The sequence below is a fragment of the Mycetomoellerius zeteki genome, unplaced genomic scaffold (assembly GCF_001594055.1).
Source record: "Mycetomoellerius zeteki isolate Tzet28-1 unplaced genomic scaffold, Tzet1.0 scaffold377, whole genome shotgun sequence".
NCBI classification, from domain to species: Eukaryota; Metazoa; Arthropoda; class Insecta; order Hymenoptera; family Formicidae; genus Mycetomoellerius; species Mycetomoellerius zeteki.
Genome location: NW_017257368.1, coordinates 141,959 through 156,929, shown reverse-complemented (window position 1 = coordinate 156,929; position 14,971 = coordinate 141,959). Strand labels below are relative to the sequence as shown.

The 14,971-nt window shown below is 36.1% G+C and overlaps 2 protein-coding genes across 3 annotated transcripts; one reads left to right on the top strand and one right to left on the bottom strand.

The window, feature by feature from the left end:
- Positions 1-1,884: 1,884 nt before the first annotated feature.
- Positions 1,885-5,204, bottom strand: LOC108725980 (uncharacterized). The gene is made up of 3 exons (XM_018453315.1): positions 5,004-5,204; positions 3,024-3,832; positions 1,885-2,657 (listed from the first exon to the last, which is right to left on the bottom strand). Exons 1-3 carry the CDS (start codon positions 5,169-5,171, stop codon positions 2,174-2,176), a joined length of 1,461 nt encoding a protein of 486 aa, XP_018308817.1. The 5' UTR covers positions 5,172-5,204; the 3' UTR covers positions 1,885-2,173.
- A 1,102-nt stretch (positions 5,205-6,306) lies between these two features.
- On the top strand, positions 6,307-13,548 carry LOC108725975 (uncharacterized). 2 transcript variants are annotated; one of them, XM_018453311.1, is made up of 7 exons: positions 6,307-6,335; positions 6,442-6,704; positions 7,633-7,905; positions 8,765-9,191; positions 9,914-10,177; positions 11,509-11,779; positions 13,028-13,548. In XM_018453311.1, exons 2-7 carry the CDS (start codon positions 6,461-6,463, stop codon positions 13,382-13,384), a joined length of 1,836 nt encoding a protein of 611 aa, XP_018308813.1. In that variant the 5' UTR covers positions 6,307-6,335; positions 6,442-6,460; the 3' UTR covers positions 13,385-13,548. The 2 variants fall into 2 exon arrangements, with proteins under 2 accessions (XP_018308813.1, XP_018308814.1); XM_018453312.1 differs by lacking the exon at positions 6,307-6,335 and having other exon boundaries at positions 6,678-6,745.
- Positions 13,549-14,971: the final 1,423 nt, after the last annotated feature.

Here is a 14,971-nt window from a genome sequence, read left to right as displayed (position 1 = left end):
TTTGTGTTTTGAAGGCTGCGTATGATTTTCAGTTTAAGTACTTTTAATTATCGTGTGATACTCTGTAGTATGAGATCGCTTGATTGGTTCCTTTAGGACGCTCGAAAGATAGGCGAGTTGTAAAAGAAATTTATTCTGTAAATTCGAATTTCTAATTTTTAAAGCCAGGAAGTTTCCGAGAATTTTGGAAGTCTAATATAGTTTTGTATCACTAATTTATGTCAACACTTTTTTTATATTTTCCGTATGAAACAGACGACAAATTATCTTAATTTAAAGGAATGAATTTTTTTAATTTCCTATATTGTTTCAGTTTTTTGTAAAGATAAAGACGAATGAGAAATATTAAAGCGTATCCAGTTACGAAAATACGAAATAAATGTTAAGTTCACAAAATATATTTTTCTCAATTCTTAACCCACATACGTCAGATGTTTTATTTAAAAATTAATAAATACTCCGGCTCAATCTCTCGGCTATAATATTTGTACGGCAAGTAGCGATAGCTTGTGAATGGAAACGCAGGGAGTTGTATAACAATGACACTCTTAATGTTCGTAGTAAAAAGATCAATTTGAGGAGGACGAAATTGATTAGAGCGTCTGAGTGAACTCAATTTGCACAACGATGACGTTACGCGTATCGCGATGCAGCCTTTTAAGAGCCTTCAAAGAAGCACGTATATCCGTGCTTTTTCCCCTCTCCTCTTCCTCTCCGTTTCTTTCATTCCTCTCGTATTTGTTCGCTTATGTAACATTGACTGTACTCTAAAATTCTGTTTAATATACGTACTACAATAATTACAGTATTGTTACTTGGCTTGGCGACTATGCCAACGCGTATATCCTCTTATTTCCACGGCGATGTACACAATAGGTGAAAAAAGTCTTTAGAGGAAAATAGGTTCTTTAGTAAATTGACAAGTAGATAGATTCGTGTTTGTGTACATGTATACGCGTGTGCGTGTAGAATCGTGTGTGTCTGTGTGTGTCGTGTAGAGTCGAGGAGAACGCGACCCTAGACTCACCCTACGATCCTCTTTCTTCGGTTTCCTTTTGCTTCTTACCGTGTTCCTGCGTTACATGTATACGGGATGTTCTGTCTCATAAAATCGGTACAGTGATCTCTTAAATCGGGACCGTTTGCAAACATGTCTCGCATAAAGACTGACCCTATATGCGGCGAGTATATGGCGCGTCCAACGCATATTTTGTATTGTACATTTCTAACGTATTTTACGAAAAATAAAAAGATACATTTTTTATACGCCTGGTATATAATAAAAAAAATTAAATTAAAAGAATTATGAAACTTAAAGGAATTTTTGCAATCTTGTCAATGTGATTTGCTATATTATTGAAGAATTATTATAACAAAAAAATATAATTAAAGTTCTTAAGAAATTAAGTTTAAATTATACTTATTATTAAATTAAAAGACTATATCAAAGAATACAATTTAGAAATATAATTTTTAAAGAAACGAATACAAAAAGATACCAACCATGTACTTTATGTTAGGATTATACAATTCCTTCGATCGTTATGTGACTCCTGTCATCGATATCTCTCGAAATCCGCTTGGCGCGAGATATTGCACCGACATACATAGACAGAACGCGATGTACATATGCGTGCCCAACGAGTTCCATGTCACATTCCCGCGCGTTTGCCTATCCCCGCAATTGCGTTGGGTCTTCGGTCGTCGGCCGTACCCTCATAGAGGATCGCCCCGTCTGGCGGCCATCTTCGCCGCTCTGGAGGCCAGAGCACCCAGGGAGCACACCAGACCCGTCAGCGTCTCCCAGAATGTGGTCCTGCGTCGCTTATGCGCCGCTTGGCCGACGTATCCCAGATTCGCCTCCATTGCTAGACCTGGCGCCGACGCTGGATCTGGGCTGCTGCAGGATGCTGCGACGGTACTCCTGGCCGCTGCGATCAATGCTCCGTCTGGGCGAGGAGACGCCGCTGCCACCGCTGCCGTTACTGTGCCGATGATGCTGCCGCTGCTCCTCATAGAGGTGCTGCTGCAGCTGTACGTTGCTTAGCCGCCGATCCATCATCCTAACCAGGTTCTGATGCACCCGTTGATCCTCCTCCGGTATCGCCGCCGCCGGTAACTGCCGCCGGTAATTCGGTGGTGTTGGTGACTTTGATAACTCGCGTTCCACTTGTCAAGCGTATTCAGTATCACTGGACGCTGATCGCTCGAGATGACCCTGATGACCTACCACCGAGTGATGCTGCTGATTTGGATGTTGCTGCTGTTGTTGCTGCTGCTGCGCCTGTGCATACGCCAGGCTCTTCTGATAGCTGAACAGCTGCCGCTCGAGACTGTAATTCTCCGCTTGCAGCGATACGATCTCACGTCGCATCTGCTGATTGTGCACGCGACACACGTCGTCGTACTTGTGATAGGTCGCCTGAAAGAGCAGGTGGCTCTCGTGCCATTCTAATCGAATCCTTAGCTGACCTTTGTCCGTGAGATATGGACAATGGTTCTCCTTTACTTCATTCATGTCCACGCTCGTCTCCATGATGATGCCCTCGTCGACGGACTCCTGAACGTAATAGCGGCTGAATGGTTCGCCGGGTAGCCCAATCGCCGTGATGTTTGGTCCCTCGCCTCTCAACAGATATGCCGACCAACTGACATACCTGTTCGCACAAAAATTTTCTCAAAATTTTAGTTTCATAAACATTATCTTTTCGATGTTTTTCAAACTTGACTTGCCGTTGATTCTAGAAATCTATCTTTATTATAATAAGAAAAAGAAAGACAATAGGGACGAACATTCATACACGTCGATACAATGCCTACAATTTCAGGCAGCACTAACTGATTACAATAATTGATTACTGATTTACAGACCAGAATTCTTCTTATCTATTCTATATCGAAAAAATATTAAATTAATACGAGAAAATCTGCTATACGTTTAAAAATATATAGCGTTATTCTATATCTCAATCTGATTTTGGTGAATCTGATTTCGATTTCAATGATAAAAGCAGAATACGCACCTTAAATGATTTCTCGGCACATTATGGATGTCTTTGTACACCAAATGCAGCCTGACTGTGTCGGAGTTGAGATCGGCGCGGATGGCCCAGGCCTGCTTGTCGCGATCATAGCAGGGCGCAGCCGGCAGAACCGACGGGCCCAGCGCCTGTACCGCGACCTCGCAAATGGTCCTCGCCTCGAGCATCTCAAGCGACACACGGAGCGTGCCCTTGTGCGCGATATCGGACCATCTGACCCTCGTATGCCATCCGAAGCCACAGCCTTCAGCGTCGGATATATCCTCGATTTGTCCGGAGTCGATTCGCCGCTCACCCTCGCCCAGAGCCAGACTGTATCTCACCCTGCACCGATGATCGAAGCCCGACAGTCTCATCAAGTAGACGCTCACGCGACTGTCCTGACCGCGGCAACCATCTGCGTCCTTGCCGTGCGGATAGATGACCAGATTCCAGTCGAAACCGCCGAACGCGAAGTAGTCGGTTTCCAGCTTGCTCGGTTTCGTCTGGCCGGCTGAGAACACCGATGTCGGCATCCTGACCTCCGTCATGTAGACCGTCCGCACGTTCGCCATAGACAGCTCCAGCTGAAACTCGCCGTTCGTATCGGCGAAATTACGGCTGTAGAGGTCCGCTACGGCGATGTAACTGCGATTGCCCTGGGCCGGCGCCTCGTACGTAAACTTGACGCGTTTGCCAGAAAAGCTCTCGTTCATAGAGAAGTGCTCCCGATTCAGCAGCGTAAACGTGAAGTCCACGTATACGCGGAGGTTTCTTGACGCGCCACGCCATACCAAGTATACGCCCAGAACCTTAGTAAATATCGGGGATATGGACTCGTTATTTAATTTTAATTGTACTGTATCTTTTGAGATAAATTAAACATTTAATAGTTGAAAGACAGGGAGAGTTTCTACGTACAATACTGAAAAAAGGTCTGGTAATAACAATCAAGTCTAGATGATATAGTTTATACTAAAGCTTTAATAAAATAATTTCACACACATAATTAAATTGTGGTTGTAACCAAAATCGACTAAACACTAATTTTATTTTTCTAAATATTATCTTACTTTTTTTTCTTATTATTACCAAACTGTTAATTATGATTATTATTATTATGCTCTACTATTATTATTATTATTATTATACTTTAAAGAAAGGAGGCTATATAAGATAAATGAGAGGAGAATGTGATGATAATTTTGTATAGTTTGTGGTGGAATTAACCGTCAAAATTATTTCTTCACAGTCTGGTTATGACATGGCCATTGTTCATTAATGCTTACTGTGTTTTGAAATGCGTCGCAAAAGCTGCAAATTTCAATTTTGTAGGTAGCAGACAATTTTACGGGTGCATATATAATTTTGAGAAGTATGTAATTGGTATTAATTTTGTAACTTTAGTCTAGTTTGACTGTGGCTTTCAAATGATATAATTGATATAAATTTGATAACGAAATGTGTGCATCCGACGTGTAAAGTTATTATATGTATATTAGTTGACTAGGGTATTTCATATCCAGCTCTTTCCTCTTCCAAAATCGCATTTTTTTCAGTTATTTGTAAATTATGTTCGTTCTATATATCCAAAAAACTTCCTGTAGCATAATTAGTACTACTTTATGGCTAATAAACTTGTATCAAAGTATTTATATATAATAGTATAATTATAAAGTATAATTATATCACAAATATCTATCGATATTTCACTATTGAGTCATTTCAGTAAAACAAAATCTATAATCCCCTTCATTCTTCTCTACTATTATTATTATGTTTGATAATATGTACTAAATATTTGTACTAATACGCTAAACAAAGTACATTTGGTATTACCAGATTTTTTTTCGGTGAAGAGAGAGAATTTGTACGTTTATTTCTACTGAGAATTAATTAGAAATTTGTAGACTGTAGGAAAGATTTCATAATTAGCAATTATAGTCAATAAATTAAATAGTCGGATATCACCGATCGAATTACCTTTTCCCCGCGCGAAAAAGCGACAGCCCATCTTTGAAAACCGCATACTAGTTCCTTGCTGGTGACGTCCCTCTCAGGATCGCGCACGACGGTCCTAGTGACGACGAAGGAGAAGACCCGCGTGCCACTGCGATCGTGCAGCTGCGCGAACCTATACAACAAAGCCATCACCGCATCTCGAGGGCACCGTTAACCCGATGGTCCGCGATGGTTTACGAGGAGGATTCGTCTTGGTCGGTTTATAGTAAAATCTGTAAAATATATAATATTCTATCAATTTCCTAACGACAATAATTCTTTAACAGCTAACAACAATACCAATAAGAACAAATACAAAGAAAAGACGAATTATCGTTTCGATACTTTTTAAATATTTTTACAAACATATTTTAGAGTCGAATTATTTAGCATGTTTCACTACAATAAAAATGTTAATTAACTTCTGTCTTGACGAAGACTTTAATAACGAATGGTCCAAAATCTCAGAATATTCTGTTGAATATTTTGTTGAATATTCTCTTTGAGATGTAAAGCGCGGCAGCCAAAAAGTTCTCATCCGAGTTTCCTTGGAGTATTCCAGGGATCAGTTCAAGAGAGTATTCACAATCCGCTTTCATTTCTAAATACCACAACATACACAAGAGAATCCTTTGTGACATTAATTGTCGCGTATAATGGAGCACGACAATGAAACAAGTAGGCTCTAATGCGGGGTTTTTCCGTGAAAAAACTCTAGGAAAAGTGACCTGGTTTCGCGAATAGTAAAATATCTCAACGTTACTTTTCTATTATGTAGATATATGCATTTCGGATTTCGCTTCTAAATTGTAAAAAATAATGCTTTATGAAGGAATCACAATTTCGTATATTTCGATATATTGCACCAATACGCTAAACGTATTTTGATATACATTGTTAAAATCGTTGGTGTTTCAATCCAGTGAAATTCATTTATAACTAATGCTGTGCTATTCTCTCTCTATCGATCTACTAATTTACAACCACGAATGTGCTGGGATAAACCAAATTTAGCACTTTGCGGCCTGTGTCAAATTACATTATTGCAAAGTTGCATTTTGGAATCTGCGATAGTCGCAATGTATCGTCGTTCACATTCACCTATTTTCACGTGATACGCTCCATCCACGATGATCCATCCATCAATCTGTCATTTGGGTGTCATGTAATGCGAGAGATAACACGTTTAATAAATCATAAATGTGATTAATAAAATTTAATAACGCGAAAGAAGCAATCATGTGAAAATAAAACACAAGTCTCGCGGTTTTTTTCGCGTACATCAAAAAAATTTATTGTCTAGAAGAAAAAAACGTAGGATTCTGATAATTTTTCATTAATTATTGCTATTTTTATGGGAATATTAGTTTATGCTATCGTGTTATGTATCTAACAGGTGTATTACTTTCTCTCTGCTTAGAAACATTCAATAGATCATCATGTCGGTGGCGTTGAAAGGGGAAGAAGCTCCCAAAGTCTACAGGGAAGCTATACTTTATCGTGAATGGGGTTATCGACTGACTGCTTTGGGAAGATATCTCTTGGCCATAGATTATTTTGAAAAGGCGTTCAAATCAGCCGAGGTCGAGGACCTGAGAACGTTAATTGGTCTCTACAGAGCGCTCATCAAGTGCACGAAATATTTCGCGGCGGAAAAACTGTCGGAGAAATGTATGAAAATAGGTACGACCGCAAGAAACTATGGAATCTAAAATTATAAAAACGTAATTAGATATTAAGAATACTTTTTTAGCACTTTCATGATATGCAAATAAATATTATTGTAATTATCCCAGTTATTAACTACAATAACTGTCAATGTTAACTTACAATAACCTACTTCCGTCCACTCTATTTTTACGCGTTTACAATAATAACACCTTCACACCTTTTGTTTATTTAGAGCTGTTTTCTTAAAATTCATCTCGTTCCATATTTTCAGCCTACAGTGTAAAAAAGTATGTAAAGTTACATGAATAATACGTATAAAAATTACAAAATTTATAGTGGAAATATATAACATTGAATTTTTACAAAAATTAGTTGTATTTTTTCTTCTAATTGTGTAAATAGATCTTTATATTAGACGTAATAGAAATAGTATTTTATAATTTTTACGTAAATATATAAATTTGTGTAATATTATATAATATAATGGTAACATCACACATATTATGTTTAAATTTATGTACGTACGTATCAATAACATAATTTAAGAAAAATTGCACGTAATTTATTGCTGAATTATCATGTATGGTAAATATTTCTATAAACTTAATTTTAATTGTGTAAATTTACTTTTGCAAATTGTTTAATTGCTATAAAGAAGAATAATTTTATGTAAATTCTAACTTCACTTACAAGTGTGTACATTATACATCTAACAGTAAGTTTCAAAATTACACACTATAATTTTTTAACAGTATATTATAAATAACGTTTATCCCGTAAAAAATCGTGCTGTATAAACGTTGGTCTCTCAAGGGGCATCGATCGATGACGTTCGATAATTATCTGTCGCTCGATAATTTCATAAAAAAGCAGAAAAAATAGCAGAAAAAAAAGTACGCTTGATCTTTGCATTCGTGCATCATCGTTTCACTTTCCGCAGATCCTGGCCATTATAAAGTGTGGCAGATGCGAATGGAGGCGCTTTTCCAGATCGGTGAGTTCAGTCACAGTCTGGTTCACGCCTACGAGGGTATGCGGCGGCACGGGATGACCTTTGAGCACGGCGTCTATCAGGCAAACGAGACCATCGAAGATTGCATCGGACGGAACACGTCGCCCGTCGCACTGCTGCTGCTCTACCCGTGGATACGGCGTCTGTGGAAGCACCGTGAGCTCCTAATCGGCAAGCTCGAGGAGGAGGACGAGCTCGCAGGTGCGTATCGCGATTCGAGCAAAGTAAGCAAATGATCGTGCTCGCTCGCGATATCAGTTCTTGAGCGAGTACTCAACAAGTACTCAACGAACACTTGAGAGTGATGGCGAGAGAACAGTCGACTCGGAATAGCGCTCACTGACTTTTACGAGGTGAAATTCAATTTTCATGATGGTAGAGCAAGAAAATATCTGGGTTCTTATCGGACCTCGCTTTACTGAAGCGAAGTCAAGTAACTGTGATATAAGTATATGGTTGATATTTCTCAGTGATATGACCGAGAAATCGTCACGTTTCTCTCAACTCTATTAGAAAATATTACTACTACATTATTTGAAATAAAAAAAAATTCTAAAAATAAAATAATAATCGTCCGTCGGCTAATTTAAATTAAGGTACAGTCAATTTTTTGATTGTGAATTCTGGTAAATAAATTTATATCTGTAAAAAATAAGTATAATGAGGAATGGGCCACAGGGATTTATAAAATATACTAGCTCTAATATACTCAAATAGTATTCCATTTTTTATAATGTTATGTAACAAGAAATTAATATTTCATATAACCTTATTTTTTAAATGGTCAGGTTTCCATCGCTCTTCCAACAATTCAATTTCTATAATAGTAAAAACTCGTTGAAGTTTTCACAAGTATACAAGAATTTTTTCAAATTTTTACACAATTTGGAACAATATAAAAATCTCTGTATTGAAGCTCAAAAGATCCAGGTTGCTAACGGAAGATGCAAAATTCCATGTTTGACAGAAGGAAAATAATAATAAAAAATAATGCTTGTATAACTTTGAAATTGCTTCAATAATAATCTGACATGCACAAAGACTGGCTTTATGATCGCAGGTATCGCGGAGGGCGAAGTGAGATTCAAGGTGAACGATCCTGAAGTGCAACGGCAGGCGCGAATGAAACGACTGCATCGTATTATAGCAAGAATGGATATGGGTTACTTGACGATCGATAAGGATTTCCTCGAGGAGATTGTGAACCGGCCGGAAATCGTGGCTTCGCCGAGCAAAAGGTCGATTACCGAGCTGCTTACCCTTGCGAATATGTGCTACCGTAACGCGATGTACTTGCAGGATCTTCTGCGCATGAGACGGCCGTTCTACGTTACCCTATTTCGACGACGTAAGATTCCGAAGGGACGCAGAATGATAATAGAACAGGAGCGAAAATTACGAAAGAATATCGTCATCATAAAGGCGGATTTTCTCTTGCACCTTTTACAAACTGCGAGGATCAACAAGGACTACCCGACCTTCTTCAAGTCAGTAAATGCACTGAAAGAACGGTTTTGCTAAAGTATCTAAAAATTTAGCTAGATACAAATCTCTGAAAATAATTTTATTAGGTCATCAAAGTAATTATGTGAGACGCCCAAATTAATTGTTAGATGGATTGTATGATTCCTTTAATTATTCTGCATCTAAAAGTATTAAAGTAGAATTATAAAAATTAAAAGTTTAATTACACATCAGATATTTTATACTCTATTCTGGCAATTCACTTTTTTATTGCTGTACTTTAAACAATTAGTGTGAAAAAACGCGTAGTTGCTTTTCAAAAGAGATGTAATTTCATATTGCAAATTGCACATTTTTTTTGAAAAGTAGCTATGTGTTTTCTTTGAAGAATTTAAAAACACAAATTCATTCAATTCATTATTCTGTGTATAAAATAATATTTATTAATATACAGTTACCAAAAAAATAATAATTTATGAGATAATTTATATTTCATGTCAAAATGTGCCAATATATCTAATGTTTCAAAGAATATATCTCTGAACAACATCGACTTAGAGAATTGTGTTTATAGAACATTTTATCTAAATTTTTTATTTTAGCTAAATTTTGTTAATTAAATTATATATATATATTGTATTTATAAGGCTCAGAATACATATAAAAGTAAACAAGGTTCTTTATAAAATTTCTAAACTTATTTGAACTCATGAAATTCTGACCTGACGCCATGATCTTTTACCAGGCTCGTTTATCACATCAAGGATACTTTTGACACATACACAGACAGGATGTTTCCGCTGAAGCAAAGGTGCCTAGATGTGCTGTACAAAACGGTGGCACAGGTATACATCGACACGCGTAATTTGACGTGTCTGGACAACGAGGAAATGAAGACGAGGTACTTGAAGCATCACTTGGGAATACGAGTTGCAACGTTGCCGCGAGACATTGATCTCGCGTGGATGCCGACTGTGAATTCGAAGGAGACGTTGAAGATGTTCCGGAGGTATAAATCATTCATAAATAGAATTTAGGACAGAATATGTAATATCTCATAAATATCCGTCTCTTTTAGCTTTTCATTTTCATATTTTATTTGTATTATTTTTGTTATTCGTATTTTTTAATATATATTTTTATATATTTTCTTTTATATATTTATCTTTTTGTTTACTTCTATATTCTTAAAGGGCTTGCCCTAGAATATTAATAACCGCTTTTATCTGTTGTTATCTATCTCTTTTATGCTAGTAGACATTTACATTTTATTTCTGTGTGCTATTAGAATTTTAAATCACAAACAACACTGATGGAAGATTTCATCAAAACACCGGTTCTTCATTTATGTATTTCTGCAAATTTCATTCTCTGTTAACCCTTTTGAGGACTGAAGTTTTCTAATAAAGTAATTTATGGATGATCCTGCTTTATAAAGATTTTCGGGGTCGCTGAATTAGATTCTGGTCTCAAAATCATAAAATTTAAATTAAAAAAAAATCTGGTTATATCGTGAAATTCGGTTTTAAGATCGAGGTTCTTGATATTTTAAAATATCGAACTTCAAAAAGTAATCTTCATAAAAGAGGATAGTATCACAGGGTTTATAATCAGAGTTTGAAAGTCAGTTTGGAAATTAGTATTAATTGTTTATGTAGCAATGATGAGCTTCAAATAAGGGAAATTAAAAAAATTGATGTTACTACACAATTAAAAATTCTCGAAAACCGAATTTTATGATAATCAAATTATTTCTTTTACATTGTCCGTCATATTAAATTCATTTTGAATTTTATTTTTCACTTCAAATTAGAATAAAGCATTATTAAATTACTCTATAAGTCAAGTTTCATAAAAATTATGCGAGAAGTTTATAAAATAAAAAAAGGGAATGATCCCAAACTGGATCGTCAGTCCACAAAGGATTAAACAATGATTTAATGTGATTACATTTTTATTTTTAACTTTGTCTATAGCATCTTAATTGTTTGCAAATTATTTATCGCTTTATGAACATATAATTTACACACTAACAATTGTGGAGAATCACATAGGCATTTCATTAGTAATGGATTTATTCTTGGAACCAAATATTGATATTTTATTTTAATTCTTTATTTATATTTGACCAGTTCGCTCTTTAACAGCTACCTCTATCTCTGTTAACATAAAGTTACGTAATTTATACAATTATAGATAGATTATATAATTTAAGAACATTACATAATTTATGCATGATAATTTGCAGTTGTAATCATGTTCGCGGTTAATCCGTTATAATATTTCCCATTTAACTGATCGATATTTCGAAAATAGCCCCAATATTTGCGGTTCGAACAGGAGATTAGCTATGGCATCTGTGCCGCTCGAGCTCGCCTGGTTACATCATGAATTTTGTAAGTTTCTCATCGACATACACCGCTTCGACCTGGCTAGATTTTACGCCAAGAAGGGACAGGACGTGGCGCGAGAAGCAAATTGTGACCAATGGGTCTTGAACATCGATCATCTGATGCTGCGGATAGAGATTTATCAGAATAATCGGAATGAGGCGAGAGACATCGTGCTTTTAACGCTTGCACACGCCAGAAAACTTAATATCGACTGTCTGGTAAAAATAAAATCCATAAATTCGCAAACCAATTCGTAACGACGTCGCCATGTTGCGGTCGAATTTATTTTACGATCGATATGCGCACATTATTTAAAATTAGCTTGCGGCGTGCGCGAGAATGTGTTTAAAAAGTATCGGAAAACGACGACTAAAACCAACTTGCTCACCGCCCGCGCCGCTAGCAATTTGCAGCACTAATTTTCCTCTCTTCAGAGCAATCTACGCCATCGCACCTTTTGAATTTTTTAATAAATGAAGTCTAGAGCAGCGGGCTATATTCATTGGTGTATTATCGCGAGTCATATTATATTTACTGAATCAACGAAAATTAATTTTCTTCGGTATTTTGTGTTCTCGTTAGGTTTGTTTAGACAGCTTTAAGAATATATCAGCTTCATAGTTCCTGTAAATATTTTTAAATTGGAAATGTGTTAACATGTCTATATTTTCCACATAAAAATAAATATTAAAACTATATACATATGAAACAGTTGTGTGAATAATATCATATATTTAACAATACATTTTTACATTTTATTTACTGCATTTATTATTATTTCTTATTGTTATAATACTTGAACTTAAAAAATGATAACAAAAATTTTTTGTGCAAATTTTTATATTTAAATTTATTTATTTACAGAACAACTGATCATTGAATCACAATAAGATTTTGCATAAGTAATCTTGATTATTTAAAATATTTATGCAAAAAAAATTCAATTTTTATCATCATTAAGTTGAAATATTATAAGAAATAATGATAATTATAGTAAATGAATTATAAAAATATGTCGTGAAATAAATAAATATATGATGTTATTCACACAACTGTTTCATACGTACCTACATAGTTTCAGTATTGATTTTTGTATAAATATAAATATTAATATATTATCAATCTCAAACTTTTTGCAGGGACTATATAGCTAATACATCTTTCACGATCGACAAAAAGTTTCTTTTCTTTTTCGTTTAAGTGTTACATATTCCCGTTATTTGCACAATCACTGCAGTCTTTTTCATATTATAACAAGCTAAAAAAAGCTGTAATTTCGAAATTAAAAATTTCGATTAAAAGAGGATCGTTACGTCTTTTCGCAAAGGTGTAACGATTCTCTTTTGCGAGAAGCAAGTTTTCACCATTATGCGACACAATCGAATTGCTGACGTAAGGGATAAGTAAAGCATTCTCCATTCACTGGGTATTTAATTCAAAGGTCGGTCTCATAAATGTATCCGCAGATAGATTTTTATGAAAGGGCCGTAAGGATCGTGGACGAAATGGACGTGGAGCGTAGCGGTGACTTTGACGACATTGCTGCTAGGCAGCAGCTTATTCTCGAGCTAATGCCGAAAGAGATGAAGGGGGAGGTGGATTTTCTGTGGCGGCGAATGGATGTCGTGCCCGCCAAGAGACGACTCTCCGTCATGCCGGGCTGCAAGCCAATCGATCGAAAGTTCAAAATGCCATCCACGCGAAGGACCATATTACCCAGCCCGCCAAAGGACCCGGAGAGGGATGCCAGGATCGCTTTGTTAAAGCAGTACGCCCCACCGCGCAGGCGACCGGGTTTTGTGAATTTTCAGGAGTTCGAATAATCGATCGTCAATCGACAATGCAAACAATGGTGTTTTTGCATTGTTTGCGCAGCACTCAGTGTAAATTAACGACGCTAAATGCAAATGTAATGATGTTGATTCACGAATAGGGATCATTCAACCGTTACGTCATAAATGCGCATTTGTTTAGTTTAAATTTATTGAAGACCATTAAAAAATCTGTATCTCGTCTTTTTTTTATTCACAGTTTTTATTCTACGTTGAAGGTAATTTATTCACGTTTTGTAATAAAAATATGTATATATAAAATACGTAGAGGTACGCTTATTTTTAATACTCATTAGGATAATTTCATACCGTTTTCCATCACTTGTGGGAACCGTAATAACATCATGTCGACATAATGTGGCATTAACCCTCCGGAACTGACGTGGGTTTATTAGATCCACTCAATTACATCCCTCCGAAGTCAACGGTTGGTCTATTGAAGCCATTTAATTACAAAAATCTGTTTATAAAAAAATGTCAAACAATTTAATTTTCTTTACATTACATCTACAAATTCTTGCTAAAATAGACTTAGTATTCATTTTTTATGTGATTTTGGTTCCTTCAAATTCATTACACAGAAAAGACGGTTTTGCTGAAGAATTTAAAAATTTAAGATGCAGATCTGAAAATAATTTCATTAGATCATCAAAATAATTATATAGGATGCTTAACCTGATTGCAAGATTGGTCAAAACTTTTTGCAGAATTATTAATCATTCTTGAAATTTCTACGAAATTATTTTGATGATTCAACAAAATTATTTTCAGATTGTAGTCTTTTTTATAATTAACATAAATTAAATGGGTCTTATAGATTCAGCGTCAATAATTGCGTTATAAATTTTGACGTCAGCTCCGAAGGGTAAGAATTCTCAACCAACGTTTCACCTCGCTACTTTACGTAATCACAATCGGTGACTTCTCTTTTTATTTACCACGCATCATCGCGCTGCCTCGTTATTCTCGCGTTTCAATCTGGTGACGTCTGACAGGACCATTTCGCCGTGATGTACGGTCGTTTTCCAATAACGACGTCGTGCCTTCCAATCTGAGATGAGCAACATTCTGAACGCCTGCGGAGCTACCGAAAGCATCGTAGCGGAAAATCTCCTTACCGCAATGACACTACCTGGGTTTTTTCAACCCTCCTCGGTTTTTCTTTTCTTCACGTTTTCAGTCGTTATCATCGCCTGAAATTTCAGTCCCAGCCTTTTACATTTTTTCCATCCCTTCTGCAGGCTCTGCGACAACGTTTTATCGCGGCGATATGCCGACTGTTAATTGGCAAGAATAATTAATTAGCCGTGCGCAGGGGACAATATGGTAATATATTGAGCGGCAGAAAGAGAAAGAGAGAGAGAGAGAGAAGAGAGAATTAGTATGTTAGAAATTGAATATAATAAATGAAATATGATGTGTATTTGCTATTTGGAATTTAATTAATTCCAAATTACTTCGTATTTTTACGATGTTAAGTCTAACGCGTGGTATAAGAATTACGTTATATTGTGTTTCTTTTTGGAATCGCGTTGAAAATAAAATAATATGTAAAATCACAAAAATAATATGTATAAA

Coding starts and splice junctions, on each gene's coding strand:
- LOC108725980 (XM_018453315.1), bottom strand. CDS start 5,171: ATGGCTTTGTTGTATAGGTTCGCGCAGCTGCACGATCGCAGTGGCACG. Junction 3,833..5,003: donor CTTTTTCGCGCGGGGAAAAG/GTAATTCGATCG, acceptor ATATTTACTAAG/GTTCTGGGCGTATACTTGGT. Junction 2,658..3,023: donor GTGCCGAGAAATCATTTAAG/GTGCGTATTCTG, acceptor TTGTGCGAACAG/GTATGTCAGTTGGTCGGCAT.
- LOC108725975 (XM_018453311.1), top strand. CDS start 6,461: ATGTCGGTGGCGTTGAAAGGGGAAGAAGCTCCCAAAGTCTACAGGGAA. Junction 6,705..7,632: donor GGAGAAATGTATGAAAATAG/GTACGACCGCAA, acceptor CACTTTCCGCAG/ATCCTGGCCATTATAAAGTG. Junction 7,906..8,764: donor GGAGGAGGACGAGCTCGCAG/GTGCGTATCGCG, acceptor TTATGATCGCAG/GTATCGCGGAGGGCGAAGTG.